Genomic DNA, 20,267 nt, shown 5'->3' with positions numbered 1-20,267 from the left:
AAAACGTCTTTTTGTTTTGTGAATTTTCCTTAAAAATGTAAAATTAGAGCATCTAAAAGTTCTTTATTCTATCCTTACGTACAGATGTCATTCAAAAACGTTAAATTGCATTCGAATAGCCGTCAAAATGGATAACATGTAGCGGTCAAAATGGATATGTTCTTTGAAATAAAAACGTTAAATTGCATTCGAATAGCGGTCAAAATGGATATGTTCTTTGAAATATGATACCTGAAATGTTTCGCGATTACAATACTTCCTTTACTTTGTACAAGGAAGTAAAAACTTTAAAGTTCAAAACATTCCTGAAGACTATAATATTTATTTATGTATGAAAAAATGAAACAGGTAGTAAATTTTACATTGAAACATATCTCATCCAAGACAGTCGTCAAGGGTATCCAAAATAATTTGTTTTTAATTAGGATTCCATAGTATCCATTCCACTTTTAATTTATGCAAACAATGTTATGAGTTTGCTGTGCCAATACTGAAGCCGGTTTCTATTTCTAGAACACAAATCCTGTGGGTACGGTTTCCCTTTTCGGAAAATACTTAGTAATCAAACAGTTTGAGGATAATTTGCATAGCAATGTTCGTCACTTAATCTATAGATATTCGGAACTTTATTACTTTCTTGTACGACGTAAAGGAAGTATTGGAATCAGAAAAATTCCGGGTATCATATTTCAACGGAAATATCCATTTTTGCCGCTTTCGAATGCAAATTAACGATGTTTTTGCGTGACATCTGTACGTAAGGACAGAATAAAAGACTCTCTTTCCCCAAACTTTCTTTCAAACGAATTATAAACCTGATTTGAAATGGATTCAGAAGAGATTTTTTCGCGATGTCTACCTACTCTGTTACTAGGTTCCGTGAGCTCAGTTTTTTAATTCTTATATGTTGGTAAATTGTGCACTTTTTACTTTAAAAATTATTGAATTATGTTATTCTTATCTTAAGGTTAAGGTTTTTATGCCTTTAGTTAACATGCATTTAATAGTTGTAAAATTATCAACAATTTAAAAGTTGTTTAAGTGCGGCTAAGCCTAATTTTTTTACCTTAGCAGCCGTATTTTGTTTACATTTGAAACTTAGCAGAATAGTGAATTAAGTATTTCTGCACCTTCAGTGTCTTTTTGCCGAGTGGAACCAAAAGGAAACTTTCAGTTTTGTGCACCAAAAAATCTGCCTTCTGGCCCTCTGGCCAAATTGCTTGTTTTTGCGTAGAAACTGTAATTTTAATTGTAAAAGTTATTTTTTTAAATTGTTTTAACTGTATTTGGTGTTTTATGTTTTTCTATATGTTTCAGGTTTTAATGAAGATATTTTGAGTTTTATGTATTTCTGCCTTGCCGCGAAGTGAGAATTACTTCTTAATTAATTCATTCATTGAGAAATATATCTCTAATTAAATTCGAGGAAATACGTTTAAATGAAATGCAGGAAAAAATGCATATAATTTAATATTTCGTACAAGGAAGTCGTGTGGTATACACATTTTTTAAATATTTAATTTTTAATTACGTGCAAATATAAATATTTCATTCTTCGATTTGTGTAGATATCTGAACACTACCAAGACTACGCAATGGTCCATGATGCTGTTAAGATGATTCTGAAGAATGCAAAACAATTTTTAAATGCCCGTCTGAAAATCGTACTCATCTGATATGCAGAGCCTAATTTTCAAAACATATACTAAGATAATTCATCATTATCCTCCTACACTAAACGTAAATTTATTTGCATATTAATGAACTGGTTTTATTTAATTTAATTTTATTTATTTTGATAGCATAATTCCCCAATCAATTTTGTCACATTATTCATCTACTTAAAAGAGACAATGTTAGTGTTTAAGCTCCATATTCTACTTTTTTAAGTAATTAGTGTAGGGTGATTACAACGTAAACGAACACTTTAAAGAAAATCACATTCAATAGCTTCAATTTAATGCATTTACAATTTTTGACAGCATAAATCAAAAATGTTCAATCATTTTTACTACACTGTATTAAATTTTAAATTTCTACGGTGTAAAAGGATTAACAAATTTAATACTATTGCATTAAAGGTATAACAGATTCCACTCATTCGATAAGACTTCGTACAAAACTGGGACTCATAACAATAATAACAGCTATTAAAATTCATTAATGTTAAAATTAACACAGAAACACAATCAATCGGGCCGTATAAATGGAGCTGACAAATAACTAATGCAATTCTAGCATACATAGACCAAAATAAGTTTTACTGAGAAAAAACTGTAGCATAAATGAAATAAGCTTAATAAACTTTATAGTCTTGCAGTTTATTTATTCTCACGGCATTAGGTTGTTAACACCTGTTGTGGTAATTTAATTATATCAATGCCAAATAACTTAACTGTATCAATAAGATGTTACGTCTGTTCCGTGAGGTGAATTATTACCACCAGAATATCTAATCATCATGCAGACATACCCAGAATTAAAACTCTTTTTATACCTCACCATATGTGAGTGCTTAAATTAAAAATAGATAAACACGAATTTTCCAGCCAACCTAGACCTGGTTTCAAATGCAAAGCTTCCTTTCACAAAGGACATAAATGTAACAAATCTTATTTGATTAGAGACTACAAGATTGCCTAGACCACGGGAGAATTTCACGCATGCACTTAACAAAAGAGAATCTAATTTCAGTCTAAAACAGGGTTTCTTAAACTTTTCTCAGTCACGACCCCTTTTTATCACTGAGAGTTTTTTGCGACCCCCAGGACCCCATAATATTTACAAAAATTTTGTCGGACCGCAGAAGTATTGCACAAATCCGACAAACGCGTGAAAGAAACTGTCAATTTTTTCACTTTACTGTAATATAATATTTCAGTTTTAGGTCATTAATTTCTAATTTTAAGACATAGAACAATGTCAAAATTTTAAATAAGTAACAAACGAAATGACAGCATCACGTGCAAAGCAAGGACGCTTATATTAAGAAATGCGTCGAAACGTTTTCTTTTCTTTTCTTTTTTTTTTTTTTTTCCTTTGTCTGTATTATCTTATCTTTATCTATTTTCAGATACATTGTGTAAAAATATTTGGTAATTGTAAAATTATTATAATAAGTTAAATAAATATCAAAACTGCTAAAATTTTTGGCGACCCGCTGCTGCAAGTCCCTTGGAGTCGCGACCCACAGTTTAAGAAACCCTGCTCTAAAGCATTCTCGGCAAAACCAGCATTATCGTCGCCAATATAACTGCTGTTTTTACTTCCTTGTACGAAGTAAAAAGGAAGTATTGTAATCGCGAAAAGCTTCAGGCAGCATATTTCAACGAAATTATCCACTTTGACCGCTTTCGAATGCAATTTAACGATGTTTTTGCGTGATATCTATACGTAAGGACAGAATAAAAGACTCTTTTTCTCATCCAAAAAAACTAAAAAACTGCTTTAAAATGAATTCTGAAGAGGATTTTTCGTGGCGTCTGCACGAACGTATGTACGTACGTGCGTGCGTACGTACGTATCTCGCATAACTCAAAAACGAGTAGCCTCAGAACGTTGAAATTTTGTATATAAGACTTCTATAACATGTAGATGTGCACCTCGTATTTTGGTTTCAATCGGCAGCGCCAAACGTATATAAATATATTTATAAATATATCCACTCTGTTACTCGGCTCAGTGATCTCAGTTTCTTTACTCTTATATGTTTGTAAATTGTACATTTTTTGCTTTAAAAATGATTGAATTATGTTGTTTTTATCTTCCGGTTAAAGGTTTTATGCCTTTCGTAATTCTGGAAGCAATATTTGCACAATTATCAACAATTTAAAAGCTGTTTAAGTGCGGTTAAGTTTTAAATAACATGGCGGACATATTTGTTTACATTTGAAACAGCAGAATTGTAGATTTGTTGCCAATCTAGAGAGACTAAGCTTCGCAACACAAAAATAACGCCTTCATTTATTATTGCGAATTAAATCATGCTTAATCCTTTCTGGAATTTTTTCGAGGAAATAAGTATTTAAGATTTACTTTGTAATTCTTAATACAGATATTTTGAGTTTTTATGTATTTTTGCCTTGTCGCGAAGTGAAAGCTGAATTAATTGAATGAGAAATACTCAATCGTCTGTGAAAAACTGTTTCTTTTTCGTTTTGTTTGCTTAATTTCTTTTATACATCGTTCTAGCTTTGTTATAGTATTTGAATAGAACATGTGGCAACGATTAGTTAATTCCTTAAATGATATAAATTTTGTGCATTCTGAGTTATAATATGTCAAGATGCATTGGCTGTGGACAGTTCACGGGAGGGTGACCCCCCCCCCACGTGACTACCGTTGTCCAATCTGTGTTTTTCAGCAAGGATGAATTTGAATAGTTTGTTTAGCTAATCTGTTGCACTTAGTTGTGTCATTTGTCTTCATTTAGATTGCGATATTAGTTTAATTATTCCAATCTGGATAACCTGTTTCAAAACTTGATAATTATTAATATATCTAATATTTCTCATTGTACGCGTAAGCTGCTTTGCTCGGAGTCTGAACTTGGGTGAGTGACCACCCACGTGACAGGCTCCTTCCAATCATCTCCCTCCACTCCACCTACATTTCACAAAATTTGACAAGTTTCGCCTAGTTGGCGCGGCGTAAATCGCCTTAATTAAAAACTTAAGTACCAACGCCTTAGGGCAATTTACCAACAGAGACGGTTAAAGTAGCGGTTGGCTACTAATTGCCGCCTAGCCATTGACTCGATTTCGATTTCGATTTCGTTATAATATGAACGAAATGTAATACTGTTAAGTAAACCTAGTGCCAGAGTGTCGCTATGGTAAACAAAGTGAATTTTAAAGAATGCATTTATTCTATTGTGGTTTATGCGCTGTCGGCCAAGTAGGTTTAATTCAATCCAATAAGTTAAATAAAATGCAAGAAAAAATGCGTATAATTTAATATTCCGTACAAGGAAGTCATGTGGTGTACACATCAGATTTTTTTTTTTTCTGTCGGCAAGGCAGTTTCACAGCAGAAAAATTCTCACACTCCTATTCTTAAAATTCTAAACTTTTTAATAAAACTGCTTGCCACTCAGATCTGCATTAGTTCCAGAATGCGTGAGCTTCATAGCGAAAAGACGCTAAAAGGAAAGAAGTAGTTTAAAATAATACTTAGTTAGTTCAGAATGGTTCCAGAATAGGTATCGTAGTTGTGGTGCATAAAAGCAGTACGGTGGTGACACACAACTCAAGAAGGTTCCTTATGCAGTGTATGTTCCTTCCTGAGACATTTACAATCAAGGCAGCGTAAGTTTAAAAAATTTACTTACAATACGCCTGTAAATTGGTTTCATTGCGTTTACAATCAGTATGTAAGGAAAACAACAGTGAGATTTCTTTAACATAAATGCCACAATTAATTTTAAAAATTAACATATTTCGTGCTCGTATGCTCAACTCGGTTGTCTCAAACTGGAGACCTGTGGGTTACGTGCGGCCCCCAAAAACGTTTTATGCGATCCGGGATATATTTCCTATAAAATAATTAGATTTGTAATAATATTAGTTATAACAAGAACATGAAGAAAGGTTTACGATTTTAATTAATTGGAGTACATTAGTTTTCGCAATTAATTTACACTGGGATATAAATTTTATTTAAAGATTTGAAGATATACATGTGATTGACTTTTTTCGTAATTGTCAATAGATAAGTACCCTCAGTTACGAATTTTTGCAGTTTGAATAATAGCTTTGTTTGAGAATGCATTTATATGTCTAAGAGTTAGACAGGGGAAAAGTGAGCCGCCTTGCCACTGTATTACACGCGAGTTTCCAGTCAGCTGCTGTCCGCCTTTAAGGCCAGAGGTTTAGTCCTCTTGATATTTAAAACGTATTGTAGTTTCGGCAGTTTGCGTACTACATACGTAATAATTTAAAAGGCCAGTCTTAGCGTTAGTCAATTGTGTAAAGCACTCGAAGTTAACTCTTATTTTTAGTTAGTTAGTAGTTTTTATAATTTTACGTTTAGCCCATAAGTGGTTGGTCTTTGTATCCCTAAGTGCGGGAGCACCTGTAATATCGTGGACAATAAAGGGTAAAGTTAACCCTTCCTGCTTGTGTCGTCCATTCCACACATATTTGAACACAGCTTGAGTAAACTCCCTGTTCCTATTCAGGACACTTCATATTCCCGAAACAAATCAAAAGACATACAAGTCCTGATAAGTTATATTTGAGTAAATCAATGCATATTTAATTCTTTCTTCTTATTAATTTTACAATTTGGTTTTGCCGTGAAAATAACTTTGACCCTATTATTTCAGTTTCTGCTTATGCCACAAACTGTTTGGCAAATTCTTCAGACATCGTTGTACACAGTGGTCCCTATTTTGGCGGTAAAATCACTGTCGAAGGCTCGTCGGAGGAGCGTTGCAGTGTTTATGGGAACAGAAGCAGTCCTCATGACACTTACACATTAAAGATTAATCATCGAATTTGTGGAAGTAAGATGGTGGTAAGCAGCATTACATTACTTTTTCTTTTATGTTATAATACGAATAAAAGAAATCTTAAAATATAAATCTTAAGATATAAATCTGAATAAATGGTTATAAAATAATGAATAAATATAAATCTTAAAATATAAATCTGAATAAATGGTTTTCTATAAAAAAAGACAATGCTCGGCTTGAAATGATTTATCCAATCAGAGCTTAAATACACAAATCAAGAACGTATTAACAAAAGCAGCAGCAAGAGTGGGGTTAAACACTGATAATTCTTGCTATTTGCTGAAATATTTAAATCCCATTTCAAATTAAAATTTTCATTAATTAAAATAATAATAATAAAATTAGGTATTTTCAGATTTCGCTCTGAAAATCATCTGTTACATTCCGTTTTCTTTAGAGTCATGTTGCCTTCTTTAAGATAACAGGACAAAAGTGGCGCAAAATTCATGCTGTCATTAAATTTAAATTCAGTTTATTCACATGTGTATACTTTGAACTTGAGCAAAAATATGTGTGCACAGTTCTCATGAATTTATTTATAAACTAGAACAGATGCCTGTGACTTTTGAGGTGAAATAAGTTCATGTGCATTACCAAATTACTTTTTATCGAAACGATTTCCTAGCTCAGAGCAGTGTCTAATAAGATGGCGCATGCAATTATACAGGGTGTTTATTAAGTTCCGGACCCATTTTGATGTTTAATAACTCATAAAATAATAAAAATAGATTAAAATTAATAACATAAATGGTTAGACAGACTCAAAAAGTTTCTGAATGAACTTCCACGTGTGCCCCCTTCATCGCACGGAGAACATCAAGTCGATATTCAATTTCATGCCAGGTACCGGCAAGCATGTCGGCATCCACAGAGGCTATTGCGGTTTTAATTCTGGCTTTTAGGTCATCAATGTTCGACACTCTCTTCCTGTAAACTCTCTTCCTGTTCGACACTCTCTTCCTGTTCCTTGTCTTTTACAAATGCCCAAAGGAAAAGGTCCAGCGGCGTTATATCAGGTGATCTGAGTGGCCAAGGGATTGGACCTCCTCGCCCAATCCATCTTCCTATAAAATGGTCATTCAAAGAACTACGTACGGTGGTACCCCAATGAGGTGGTGCACCATCTTGTTGCAAAAAGACATGTGGCTGAAGCTCTTCTAGTTGTGGAAATACGAAGTTTTCCACCATGTCTAAGTATACGACTGATGAGATCGTCTTTTCTGTAAAAAAGAAAGGCCCAATGACTCGGTCGTGCATTAGTCTACACCACACATTAACCTTTGGGGAATCCCTTTGTGCTTCACGGCATTCATGGGGGTCTTCAGATTCCCATATGCGCACATTATGGCGATTAACAATACCAGAAACAAAAGAGAGAAAATGAAATTAATATGCAGACGATATTTAGAAAAGTACAGATATTTAGACTGGAAAATGAAATTATCTGAAATTAACCACACACGCAGACGATATTTACAAAAGTAAAGATATTCAAACCTGAAAAGGGAAATACATAAGTTATTCCAACAATAAATACCATAAGTTTGTTTATATCTTCATTAGTTTATGAGTTATTAAACACAAAAATGGGTCCGGGATTTTATAAACATACTGTATTTAACACACTATTTTCAAATTCAGCATTTAGTTTTCAGATTAATTGTGTCTTTTGAGATTAGTTGGAAGAAGTTTGTTAAAAATATAATAGTTAGATAAATCTTTAGATTTAATACTAATTTCAGCACTGAAAAAAATGGCAGAAGAAAGGGGCACCTAAACTTATAGCAAATGCGAAATTCATTTTCATATTAAGCAATGTTTTGAATTTTGCTTATGATTAAAATTGCTTTGTCAGGATTTTTTGGCAATGTTTAAACATAGTCAAAAATTTTATTTTTAATTGCAAATTTATTCTTGTTAACTATTAAGAAAGAAATGTAAAAAGAGGAATTAGTGCTAAGAACTTCTACATTGCAAATGAAAAGTATAAAATCTTTACTTTAAAATTCTTAAATATATTTACAGATATTCTTTATTTTATGTGACATGTAAAAGCAGTATGCAACTAAGTAAAACAACAAATCAAGATTTAAAAATATAAACATTCAAGTATCAGTTAAGAGTCAATATTTAAAATTCAAGTATCAGTTAAGAATCGTTGTTTAAAATTCTTCAGTTCGATAATATATTGAATGAAAGTTTTCCCCCCAGTGGAAACTTTGTTTAATTTTTAAGACTCCCATGTAGTTTAATCTGAAATTTCATATCCTTGTTTGTAATATTCATATTAAATAAATTCATAGCATAAAAAATTGTAAAATTTTAAGTTTAAATTTTAAAGCTGGAAGAACTTCATTTTTCAGAATGGTTCCCGAATAGATACCGTAGTTGTGGTGCATGAAAGCAGTACTGTGGTGACACACAACTCAAGGAGGTTTCTCGTGCAGTGTACGTTCCTTCCTGAGACGTTTACAATCAAGGCAGCGTAAGTTTAAAACATTTACTTACAGTACGCCTGTAAATTGGTTTCACTGCGTTCATAATCACTTTGTAAGGAAGACAACAGTGAGACTTCAACAACTATGATTTCTGTTTCAGTTTTCTGATATATTCTTATCGTTTCTTATTTCTTAGAAACTATTTGACTTCCTGGAAAATTTCAAGAATTATTAAAGTTTTCGTAAATTAATTTTAACGTTATTAAATAAATCCGTATCGAAAAAGGCCTGTTAGATAATTAACTAATATTTTTAAATACAGCTTAGAACGAAAATAGTTCATTTTTTATTCAGTCTTTTTTTCTCCGAAGAGCATTTATGTATTGTGCAATATTTTTAAAAATATGATTATTTGAAGTCACTTAATAAATTTCTCTAAAGCAGAAATACGTTTAGCATTAATGCATCTAGTTTTTTATGATTAGTTAAATTTGGACTATTCTCGGTTATCAGTTAATATCAGTCATGTACACTTTTAACTGTCAAACATGCCTCCGCAAATTTACTTTTCGTTATTTCTTTAAAGGGTCTTTAGTATCATATTCCGAATTAAAATATCTAAATATGATTAGGAATATTTTGAAAACAACATTCGTTGAAGAACTGATTGAATCAACTCACACTACAAGAACAAGAATTACTTGAAAATTAAACCTACCTGGTGTCCAATAGAATACCTGTAGATGGACAGAAGCTAGCATGCTAATGATTGTACCCTAGCATTAAAAGGAGTAACGGTTTAATTCGTTGAAAATTCTAAAAGAGGAAATGGAAATGCACTTACAATTTTTTTGTACTGTAGATGGTCATGAAATTATTTTATGTGATACTTAATTTGCAACATTTTATGGATATGAAGTATGTCCACATACACAGTGGGATTAAAAAATAAAGGAGCAAAATAAGATCTTGTTTATTTCTATGAGAAATGATACGTAGCAACCATAGAGAAATGAAGTGAAAATCATTTTAAATTTCTCACATCATCTTTATAAATGCTTAGTGTGATCGCTATTGGCTACGCGACAAATATCTCTGAAACGGTGAAGTCAATTTTTTAATATATATTCAAGCGTATTTCATGTCATGAGTATTGTCTTGATGTCTATCGTATTCCACTGGCGCCTACATCGATCAGTTGTACAGATGAGCTAAGAAACTTAGAAAACTGTTTATTAATTCCTTGTACAAAGTAAAGTATTGTAATCGCGAAAATTTTGGATATCATATCTCAGAGAAAAATATCCGTTTTGACCATTCCCGAATACATTTGAACGATTTTTTTGCGTGACATCTGTACATATTGAAAGAACCCTTTTTTTTCAAAAAGGATTGTAAAGTCAATTTAAAATGAATTCAAAAGGAAATTTTCGTACCGTCTGCTCGTACGTATATGTATGTATCTCGCATAACTCGAAAACGATTAGTCGCAGAATGCTGAAATTTTGTATATGGCATTTTTATAACATCTAGTTGTACATCTCCCTTTCTTATTGAATTGGCAGTGTCAAACGTGTTTATATTATATACATATATATATATATATATATAGCTATCCCCTTACACGTCTTAAATGTCTTTATCCGGCCTTTATTTTCGCAAGCATTGGTCGTAGTCATACACTTTCGATTACAGAAGGGTTTTAAATGACAGATATATTCATATTTTGGCAATGTCAAATTTTAGAAAAAGATTTTTTTCGAGAAATAATGAAACCTAACTTTTAATTTGGTCTCCTGTTTCCTATACTAATATTTGTGAAAATTCTATACTCGTTATGAAGAAATAAAAATATTAGAAATTTGACCCCCGTACGAGAAAGACCGACTGGGAATTTAATTTCAAAACTTGCAATCTTTATATCATTTTGAACTTGCCCAGAGGGACTGACTGGTAAATTAAGTTAGAGTGATTCGAGGAAATACGTTTAAACGAAATGCAGCAAAAAGTGCGTGTAATTTATAAGCCGTACAAGGAAGTCATGTGGTGCCAACATCACATCTCTTGTTCAATTGGTTGCAATGTGCCATTTCGTATAGGAATAAATTAGATTTTATTTTGTACCATTACGTTTCACTTTTCTATGAGCACAGAAGATACAAATGTGACTTTGTACCAATGAAAAAGTACTGATAAATGCTAAGCTTGAGAGAAAAGGAATGTACTACTTCTAACACTATAATCAATAATCGAAAACAATCGAATAAAGATTTAATGCTTCATATTGTTATGGATTTTGTATTTAGTTTGTTATTTTTAGTAGAATTATAATTAAAATTGTTTTATATCCCAGTGCAATGCAGCACGAGACTTATTTTAAGAGAAAGCTACGCCGAAAAAGTAAAAATACAGGAGCACGCGCATTTAACATTTAATAAATAAATATCTCGTAAGTTATATCTAAATTGAATAAACGTAATTGTCTACTGTGTTAGCTGTAACCGTAATTCTACTCTTTCGCTTCCAAGAAACCTCCAGAAAACAGAAATTACCAGAACCTTCTCGTGACCGATTAAAAAGCTTTAAAAAGCCGGAGAGAGGCATCTCAGCTTCGTTGTTGTTTAGTGAGCTGTTGTTGTTTACCTTGATCGGATTAGATTTCTCTGTGCTTTGCGTCCTATTTAACGTTTATATTGGTTTAAAGTATAGCTGCTGATTATGTTGCGTGAAATTGCGATATTGTATGAATATTTCAATATCAGCGAAAATTTTAGAGTTTTATTATATTTCTTGCGAAAGAAATAAATTTTATTTACCTTTTATCGGACGTGTGCATTCAGTCTGCTACGAACCCTTACGCACGCAACAATATCTTAAAAAATTTATTGTTACAAGCAAAAAAACTTTGGGGCTATAAATAATAAGATTTTGAAAAAAAGCGCTTTTAAAAACAAAATTTAATATTTCATTAACGGATCACAAATAAAATAATTTTAGCTTTATAAACAGAATATAGTGCTTTAATCTACTTCTCCTTTGTAAAATATCTAATTTTTAGATACTTATTTTCTTAATACCTACAACCATTAACGGGATCTCAACAATGAGGAAAATATTTTCGGTTAATTTACGAGAAATTGAGAGAGAAAATACGCTGTTTAATTGATAAGAACTGTTTTCTGTACGGCCGAGCTTAATAATAGCTTAAGAGAGAATGGCCTAAAACGTCTGACGCTTGCTAGCCAGAATCTCTGGTTCTCTCTAACTAAGACAGTAGAACTTCGCGGTTAAATACCGCTCATCTTCATTTGCATTCAAACGTGATTCTAAAACTACATTCTGGCGAGAAGTTGTAAGTTGAAATTCAGAAATGATAGGAAAGAAAGTTTAACTCAAAATTTAACTGTTAGATAAATTAATATAATCCTTACATGCTAATATTTAGACACTGATATTTGCAAATGAAACTGAAAAACACAAGTGTCCGAGAACAAATATGAGCCACTAAAATTTTTATGTTACCCTATTTTCCTCTAAGTTCCGTTTTGTTTAGTCGATAATGACCTTTAAAAGTAAACTAAAATAAAAGTAATAGAAAGGCAATTGTTGAATCAGTACAAATTTCATAATAATTTGCAGCATCTAAGAGCTATATTTCTCAAGAGTGCATGCTTAAATAATTTGAGTTTTTAAACATATAAACTACAGACAAGGGCTTCATTTATAACATTCTCCCTCTAGTTTCGTCAAGTTATGCATTAATAGTTAGTTCACTCGATAACTTGGCGAATAAACAATGCTTTATATTTCAATGGAAAATTTACCTTCTGTTGCTGTGATGAAATTCCACGGGCAATAGATATTATTGGCCTCTAAGGACTAATAAATAAAATCACAATTTTTGCAAATTCTTTCCCAAATACGTAATCAAATACGTAATACGTGTAGAAAATATTAATAATTTTAGTTTTAAGATAATATGCTTTTAATAGTTTTCGGGTAAACAATGAAGGTAACGAGACACACATGAAATCTTTCTTGTACTTAAAAAAATGATTACTTAAAACATATACTATAACTTCCAAGACTCATACCATACCTGTTTAAGAATTCATATTCAGTAATTTTTGCATAAAATGTAAGAAATATAATAAAAGATTATAACAAATCTTGCAGAGTGATCAGAATTATTCATCTGATGTTACCTTTCTAATTCTAAACACTGATAGTTAGATCTGGATTCGAATCCGGGCAAACTAGCTGGCTGCATTGAGTGTTTTAATGATTTTTCTCTTGCGTAATGTGAACATGAGTTAGCTTCTTATAGAAGACCTTCCACTAAGGCATATGTCCATTTAAGCAGCTAAACAAGCACTCGATCCTTCTACCAGCTGACCAAATATCAGCTAAAATTCAACTGTTTTTAATCTTCAAATTATAATAACTGTAAATATAAAATACTGCAGCCCATCATTCATAATCTTCCATTTCAATCATTTGTAATCACATATCATACAAGTGAATATTCTTTATTATAAAAAATATATATTTCAGACTTTAAAATTACATGCTCGCTTTCATGTGTTAAAATAAGATCTGACGAATCAAACATCAGGTTTTTATTTATTTCTTAATTAATCATACCTAATCATATGATAATTATTTAATTTTTTCTTTCATTAGTAAATAAGAGTGCCTAGTATTTGATCCGAAGCAGTAATTATGATAATAATGACGAACATTTTCTTAATTAACTAAAAACGTAAGTGAAATACAGAATTATTTGTTCTACTAGAAAGTTAAAGTTAAATTTATTCATGAAAGAATATTAAGATTTATCTAATTAAATTTATTTTCCCTAATGAAAACATATTCTAATGAGCAGATATCTACCTGGAATATAAGCAAAGATCGCATTCTTTTTTCTAATATTTTATTCATTATTTTATAAAAATGTAATGTGCAATATGCTGTCACTTAATTCATTCTGAAACGCTAAAAAATTAAGAATTTGTTTTGTAGAAACAGAGTAAAATAGAAAGTAAAGGCTATGAATAAAATAAGATTATTAAGATGTAATCATCTAACTGACAATTTAGTCTTAATTTCTTCATGATTCTATCCATAGTGAAATCATTAATTTTAGCAGATTAATATTTATTGAACTTCTGAAATCTTTCATTTTATTCACTGTGTGGCACAAACATTTAACACATTTCAAAATATATCTCGAAATTTATATTTTTAGTTAACTTCTTTATAGTTTATTCAGTAAACCCATATTAATAACTAACTGTGTAACAGAACTGAAAAAGATCCGTAAAATAATATTTATAACCTTTTGAAATACATATAACACTTTCATCACTTCTAAATAATGTTGTACGAAGGTGTTTTTATTGTATTAAGATGTGTCTGACACCATTCATGGTTAACCTTTAATTACCTACTGCTTCATTCCAACACTATTTAATTCTGATAAAATAAAACATTTCCCATTTCTATTCCTTTAGATTTAATGTGCCTCAAGAAAGTGAATCGGAAAAAAGAAACTTCAACTACAAGCAACTTGAAGAAGCTTTGAAAAATCTTGATTCGAATGATGTGTACACTTACGAACAATACAAACAAAATCATGTAAAAGATTCCCGGATGTCTTCGGAACAAGCACAGTCGGTTCTCCAAGGCAGTCTTCCCGGATATGGTAAACAGAATTATGATAATACTTTACTACTTCCTATTCCTTAAAGTGCAAATATTTTTGCTTTGCACTGTTGTTTGAAGAAAAATGAGCGCATTCGAAGGCAACCTCCTTTATTAAGTAAAACTTAATTAAGGTCCTATAAAATTATAAAAATCCTAATTATTGCTTAGTTTTTCTGTATTGATATGCATTTTTGACGTATGTAACAGCCTGTATTCGAGGCATACTTTTATTTTCTTCAAAATAGCTCTAATTCGAATGCTGACTAAATTTTTGTCCTTCAATGAGCCTGAGTAATTTAGGATAGAGAATACTGTTTTTTAATTGTTAAATATTAGACGTAATTAGTAAAGAATGTATTAATAAGCTTCCTTTGTATCTGCTACACAAATTACTTATTGCGTGATTTTTGTATGTTAATCTCCCTTTTTATTTTGGTTCCATCCCCATCCCCCAATTTTAAGAGTAAATATTCCAAAAGTAATATTCATGTAATAGAGAAAAGAAATATCATTGCTTTATAATTTTTTCTGCTGAAGCGAATTTAAATTTTTTGAATTTACTTAAAAGAATAAATTTTACATTATCCAGAAATCAATCTAAAGTAAGTTTTAAATGATAAGAAATTTCCATTTTTTTATAGAAGTCTAATATAGAGTCAAAATAAATTCGAATGTATTATGGGTTACTTTTTTAGATACATTTCTAGCCATTGTCTCATTCTGATCAAAATGCCATAAAATGAAGTTAATTCAATTAATCCGCACAGAAGATAATTCTTCAGCAATTACGACGACCAAAGAGAGATGACAATCTCATCTATTGTCAGCAACAAAATGCGCCCGAAGCAATTAGTCAAAATTTGCTAAGAAGTTGCTCTTTTTTTCCGTATTATTATCATATTTCTAACGCCCGCAGTTATGTTAATAATTATTAATAAAATATTCACTTGCATACTCATTTTGAACAAATAGTTCACATTATATCAAAAATAACGTATATATGTATGTTTATCCTCTTTTGCACTGAACAAAATGCAATTTTAATATGCATATACACAATGTATCTCTTTTTTTTTTCCTTCTAGAATCACAGATGCTGAGTTTACTGATAGTAATCATTGTTTTAATCATTGTAATCGTCGTAGTAATAGGATTCAGCTTATGGTGTTATATTCATACTCACCGCAGACGATCCGACAGCGCCGATATTGAAACGATGTCAACTTCTGGTTCTTCTTTCATGGCATATCACGTCGGCGATAATGACGCCCTCGTGCGGTCGACACCCGGAGATAATTCTCTTCCAACCATTCCCTTTCATGACGGAGTATACAACAGCCAGACATTTCCTCGCAATGTAAATCCCTTTTATGGAAATCAGGTTGCTCTTGTTTCTTTAAAACCTGTAAAAGAACTCTATTAAACATAAACATTACTGGAATGCGTACCTTTGCGGTGTTCGTGGGATTCTTCGCTTAAAAATGTATTCTATAAAGGTACTAAGTGTCAAAAACAAAATGAATAAAATTATTTTTGATGTTACGCGATATGAGTATTTTGTTACATATTGTTTATTTAATATGAAAACTTTGTCCAACTATACATTTTTCCTATTTTTAGACCTCATACTATTTATGTTGTTAGTCTTAAAAGAAACAATAATTTGTAAAAATAGATGAAAATTTTTGTTATAGAATTCATAAACCTGTATTTTTATTCTACATGTTACTTTACTGCTACATATCTGAGGATTTTGTCTCATGTACTGAATTTTTCTCTAAGAAAATAAAGATACTACTTAAAGTATTAGCAGCGACCATCTCTAAAAATGACTAATATTTCAGAGAACATAAAAAATATTAATACACATGATTATAATATTCTGTAAACAAAAAATTTACACTGCGAAAAAAAATGGATAGTTCTTATATCTTCTGTTCTACTGGGCCGATTGACGAAATTCAAATTGCGTTCTTCATGTCTCGAAAGCACGACCTATTAGATTTATATGTAGCACTATTCTAACAAAGGTATTTTGATACAAAATCAGACTTTTTCTAAAATAACATACCAATATTTTTACATATTTCGGTTCTACGATTCAAATTATGCCTAAATATTAAATTTTGTAAAATTTGGTGCGAAATTTACGGAGAAATTCAACAATTTATGTTGGCACATTTTTTTCAGTTTGCGCCAAGAAAAGTTCACTTGGCAAACTTCTTAATATATGGCAACCTATTTTCATTTCCCTTTTTACATCGTGCGAAAGTGACAATTGTTCCTTCTTTCAAATAATGTTCTTTACATTATATCTTTAATTATAATTGTTATTATTTTAAGTAATTTTTTTTTCTTTTCGAATTTTATTTTAATTGTTTAAGTTGCAGGGTTTCTTTCAAATAACTGATTTAAAAATTTCTACTATTTACTCATTCGAACTGCGTAGTTTAAATAAAAGGTACATTGTTATTTTTTTTGATTCAGATAGTAATAATATACTATATTTTTAGTCATAGTTAAAATATACTATATTTTAGTCATAGTTATTATTTTAGGTAAATTTTAATTTTTAGACTTTTATTTTAATTATTTGTGTTGCATTGTCTCTTCAGATAATTGTTTTAAAATTTTCTATCTATTCATTCGAACTGAACATTTTAAATATATTTATTAATATAAATTTTCCAGAATTTGATTTTATTTATTTGAATTGCATTTCTTTCGGAAGAATACTTTGTGACCCAGACTACGATGCATTTGAAAACTGCATATATTAAAAGAGAAAATACAGTAAAGCACAGTGAACACGCCTTTCAATGTTCCTTTCAGAAAAAAAATAAAAATAAGAGAGATGTATAACCGACATTTAATTTAGGATGACTTGCATACATTGCGTTAAACAGTTTTATCATTGTGCCCATTTCTTTACACAATTTTATCATCCTGCATTTAGTTTGTTAAAATGTTATTCATATTTTAGTCAAATATTTTATTTTTGAAATCGCAGGAATCAAATATCATAAGATCAAAAAAGTTTTAAATTTAAAAAAAATACTAAATTTTATGGAAAAATTTATTTTTTCTTCATAATCGCTTTTTCTTTAGGCAATCTGCCAGTATATTAAAAAGCATCCAACTTTTCGAAACATCTTGGTATTTCTGACATTCATTTTAAATAAAGTTATCGCCTTCCATTTCATAGAGGCCCACAAACGGCCGATCGGTAAAGTCGTTAAACACTCATAGATCGCTTCGGGGTTCGAATTCCAGCAAACAGAGTGGTTGCGTGGGCGTTTTCATGGTTTTTCTCATGTGTAACGTGCATGCCAGCTGGTTTCCTTTAGAAAGTTCTTCACGAAGGCATGCTTTCTTTTAGACAGATAGTCTTGCTTTGCCGTAATTTAATAACCCATTTCATCAATATATGGTCAGAGCCTTTCTCAGTCTTTAGAAGCTAAGCATTTTGAAGGCATGAGATGAAAGAAAAGACTGGTTTCATCAAGAGGGAAAATGTGTTTAAATGATATCCATATCCGTTTTAGAGACATTAGGAATTTTTGGAAGCAGGAGACTTAAAAAATGAGCAATGCTCTCGTCGGGAATCGAACCCCGGACCTCTCGAATACACGCCGAGCGTGCAGACCACTACACCAAGAAAGCACGCTAAGAAGGCGATAGAAATACCTTATATACTCCCTCCTTTTAAAGGGCGACTGGGAATTAGGGGACCAAACCGCCAAATCCTGATGGTGAAGAATAATCATTCACCACCTTTTAGTTCGAGTGCCACTGTAGAGACATTAGGTATTTTTTTGGAAGCGGGAGAAATGAAAAATTAACAATGCCTTCGCCGGGAATCGAACCACGGACCTCTCGAATAGGCACCGAGCGGGCAGACCACTATAACACAAAGGCACGCTAAGAAGGCGGGAGTAATACCTTATAACGTCACTGGATAAATTCCTGAATCTTCAAATAATTCGACTGAGAAATCATAGGATGTTCCGTTTGTGATGCGATATGATGCTCTATGACGTAATTTAAATTTATACAACCATATAGTCGAAAACCAGTCGCTCTTCAATTTAATATGCAATGATATGGTTTTTGTTTTTTCCGTTAGTACTAACATAATTGCTGTTAGCTGTGTGCACGTCCAAGCGTTTTCTTTTTGAACACCCAACTTCCTTGAAGTAGATTCCCCTTTAAATTTTTTGTTCCCCCCCCCCAATTTCCTTCTTTACTTCTACATTTGTTTTCAGTGCTGACACAAGAAAATTAAGATTTGTCAATTGCTACACTTCCATAAATTTTGCATTCTTGTCAAATTTTTTAAAATATTCGTTGCATCAAATGCGTTTCAGCTTTTCAAAGCTTTTCATTTTCTAGACATTTTAACTAAAATAAAGTTTTAAAGTAAAGTCGAAAGGATAAATATTTGAATTAAAGATTTTTATTAAATGAGAAAGAAATAAACCACTCCAGCAGCGCTTATCCTGTACCAAGAAGTGGCCCGAGTTTTATATCGGGTGCAAACCATCTAAATCATATTATTTAGAGTTTCTAAGCCTAATAAATCCTATATTAAAGAACATGTTTTTTATATAATCTACAACACGAGAGAAAGTTACTATTTAAAACATTAAGAGAATTAATGTAAAAATTTATATTTATATTGTGGTGTTGCGCGGCCCCAACCTACACGCAACAATAATAGTAACTGCTATGAACTGGAAAGTACACAAAACTCTTAAGAAGGGTTTAACTCCCTTTTTATTCTACTTTAGAAGTTACAGATGCGTGCACTTGACGCTCACAAACTACGCCGACCCGGCGGTAAAATAAAAATAAGAAACTAAAAATGAATAATAACAAGTTACTACCTACGAGGCTCTCTAAACGTAACTAACCTAACCGCGTTCTAAGATACCGCTGATATTTCAGCAAACTTCTGAATATTAAGTTGAAAGATTCAACTATCTGCCGAGGCAAGCACACAGGCCGAAACGCGCGGTTCTTCAATTTCTAGCAAGAAAGCACACATTCGAACTCGTTTCCTTTCTATTTAACTCAAATTTACTTCCGCTGAAAATCTGAATACTTTGCGCGTTCTATTAAAATTTACATACTCTGGCATTGGCAATTCCAGGAGAAAGTAAGGCTTGACAGGAAAGATAGTTTAAACTTAAAATAAATGTTAGTTAAAATAAATATAAACCCTACAATATATATATTTTTTAAAGCTGGGACATGACCCAAACTTTCAACGTCCTGTTTGCTTAAAACATTGTGAAAATAAACATCAAACGAACTTTTTCAGTTTTAGACAATTAAATTTAAATGAAGTTAAAGTAAAGTAGCAGACGATAACACGGCGAAGGTAAAAATTTACACTTACAAATATTTAAAAAAAAAAGGAAAAAAGAAATTTAATAAAAAAAAGTTTAAAATTTGAATAACATCATCTATAATTTAAAAACAAAGCTTTTCATATAGTATTAATAAATATTTATTGCACATCATTGAGGGAAAAATTTTCATATAATTAATTCTTCATAAAACTTTATTTAAAATTTAAGGTTAAAAATAGCTGTGGCAATTCACTG

The 20,267-nt window shown here is 31.3% G+C and overlaps 1 protein-coding gene across 2 annotated transcripts in view; it reads left to right on the top strand.

Annotated features, from left to right (window-relative positions):
• The window catches only part of LOC118199047 (uncharacterized), a 64,836-nt gene extending 48,379 nt beyond the window's left edge, over positions 1 to 16,457 (top strand). The window contains exons 4-7 of one of the 2 annotated variants that reach the window (XM_035370834.2): positions 6,326 to 6,516; positions 8,878 to 8,999; positions 14,466 to 14,656; positions 15,744 to 16,457. In XM_035370834.2, the coding sequence (XP_035226725.2) occupies positions 6,326 to 6,516; positions 8,878 to 8,999; positions 14,466 to 14,656; positions 15,744 to 16,081 (842 nt within the window). In that variant the 3' untranslated portion in view covers positions 16,082 to 16,457. The remainder of the gene's footprint in view (positions 1 to 6,325; positions 6,517 to 8,877; positions 9,000 to 14,465; positions 14,657 to 15,743) is intronic. The other variant, XM_085810644.1, reaches the window with a different exon arrangement.
• The last annotated feature ends 3,810 nt before the right edge of the window (positions 16,458 to 20,267 follow it).

The sequence above is a fragment of the Stegodyphus dumicola genome, chromosome 2 (assembly GCF_044657685.1).
Source record: "Stegodyphus dumicola isolate Sdum_Otavi_A_Nest chromosome 2, ASM4465768v1".
In the NCBI taxonomy this organism is placed as follows: domain Eukaryota; kingdom Metazoa; phylum Arthropoda; class Arachnida; order Araneae; family Eresidae; genus Stegodyphus; species Stegodyphus dumicola.
The sequence above is the reverse complement of the archived record's forward strand: the minus strand, read 5'-3'. Positions and strand labels throughout refer to the sequence as shown.